At 49.1% G+C, this 1,736-nt stretch overlaps 2 protein-coding genes across 6 annotated transcripts in view; both read right to left on the reverse strand.

Annotated features, from left to right (window-relative positions):
* Window positions 1-839: 839 nt before the first annotated feature.
* On the reverse strand, window positions 840-1,730 carry LOC112615430 (CAAX box protein 1-like). Its single transcript, XM_025372084.1, has one exon. It carries the CDS (start codon window positions 1,698-1,700, stop codon window positions 999-1,001), a length of 702 nt encoding a protein of 233 aa, XP_025227869.1. The 5' UTR covers window positions 1,701-1,730; the 3' UTR covers window positions 840-998.
* The window catches only part of RTL8B (retrotransposon Gag like 8B), a 21,518-nt gene continuing 20,952 nt past the window's right edge, over window positions 1,171-1,736 (reverse strand). The window contains exon 2 of one of the 5 annotated variants that reach the window (XM_025372087.1): window positions 1,171-1,657. The gene's annotated coding sequence lies outside the window, so the exon portion shown is untranslated. Of the gene's footprint in view, window positions 1,676-1,736 lie in introns of all 5 variants that reach the window. The other 4 variants (XR_003117360.1, XM_025372086.1, XM_025372088.1 and 1 more) reach the window with 4 other exon arrangements.

Below are 1,736 nucleotides of genomic sequence, written 5' to 3' on the forward strand. Positions count from 1 at the left end.
AGAGAAAAACAGTGAAAAAAACGCTGGTAGGATTCATTCTTTCATTCCCTGTTCTGGAAAATCACCAACAGTTAGAAATGGGGCAAAAAGTTGATTGCACAGCCTTTTCACACCATACCAGAACATTGTCCAATAAGTCTACCTGTGGCTCACCTGATTAGTATGTTTAACTTTGTTCACTAACAGTTGGTGAGGAAGCATAAGCTTTTTACAGTACTGTAAATCTAAGAGATTAAACTGCAGCTAAACCAAAAGAAGTGATTTTTTTCCTGCTTATTAGGAAAGTTTATATATAGTTTTATTGTCCTGCAGGTCATCAACCAGGTTTGTATCTAAATTAACAGTCTCATTTCTGCATTTCCTCCCACTACCTACATAATCAAGAATTTATAAATGCTTTTGAAAAGCACCTATATAATTCTGTTGGTTCCCTGAATCATGGGTTAAATAAAATTTTACAGCTGTTCACCAATAATCTGTGTGGGATTTATGGTTTGTAACAATTTGGGAATTGTGTTTTCAATCCACTTTCTGGAGCTGAGGATACCTTTTCCAAGGGCCTGCTGGCTGACTTCTCACAATGTTGGCCAAAATGAGGTAACCATTCATTTACTAAGAGGCTTGGGATAATCCTAACTGGTTTAGAGGATTCAACATCCGGGACAGAATGATCACCAGTGGGGACACTATCCCCAGGTTACTACAGGACTCTATCTTAGATGTTTTATAATGCAGGAGTCAACATCAGTCACTGAATGGCAGGGGATATCACTTCTGAACAAGACATGGACCACGTTTACAGGACCAGGGAGGGAAAGGTGCCATATTCATTCAGACTCTTTCTTTTTCAATAGTGTCTGACATTTATTGGAAATATGGAAAATATTTTTCTCCAGGTAGTATAAAGGAGTTGAGCAGAAGAAACAAGTTATTTTGTTGATCAAAAAGCACCTGAGAAAATGCTGCAAATTCAGAAGAGAAATGGAATACGGGCAAAACTAACTGGTCCACAAGAGAAAATGAGAGACTCGATTTGGCTGCCAGGCACAGCTGAGCCCTGGCAGCCATGTGGCAGGAGCACAAAAAGTCTCTGGGACTGGGGAGGAAATGGGTCTCTCTGAAGGTAACAGGCCCCCTGAGGGGCAGCCAGCTGTCTGGATCATTATCCAGGGGTTGTGGCCAGCCCAGATACCTCCGACGTGAGTCCAGATCACTAGGAGCAGCAGTCTGTCAGTGGGATGCGATGGATGGCGATGGCAGTGGCAGCGCAGGTCTGTGGGCAGTATGATGTAGTCGTCTGGCAGTCTGGTGGGGAGGAGGGGGCTTGGCAGCGGCGGCTGTGAGTGGGCTGTCCAGTGTGTAACAGGAGCCCAGCTTTGTGCAGCTGGAGCGCAGGACGGCGTCCAAATGTGCATGGGAGGGGCTGGGCTGGCACGAGAGGGTGGAGGCAGCCCGCTCCAGAGTGAGGCCCAGGGGCGGCAGCAGGAGCCTGGAACGCTATTCCTGGAACAAAGGCAAGCACTACGCGGGAGGGGACAGGAGCGCAGGGGACATCGCGGCGGCTCGAGGGGGAGGGAGGCGCGGAGGGAGGGCGCCTGTGGAGACCCTGGCGGTGGCCACTGGCACAGCGGACCCTCCCCAGAGCACCCGCCCCCAGGCTCGAGGGTCTCCCGGCCTAGAAGTCCTCGTCCTCCTCCCATCCAAAGACCCGCTTCATCTCGGCCAGGAAGCCCCGG

This window comes from Theropithecus gelada, chromosome X (assembly GCF_003255815.1).
Source record: "Theropithecus gelada isolate Dixy chromosome X, Tgel_1.0, whole genome shotgun sequence".
Classification (NCBI taxonomy): Eukaryota; Metazoa; Chordata; class Mammalia; order Primates; family Cercopithecidae; genus Theropithecus; species Theropithecus gelada.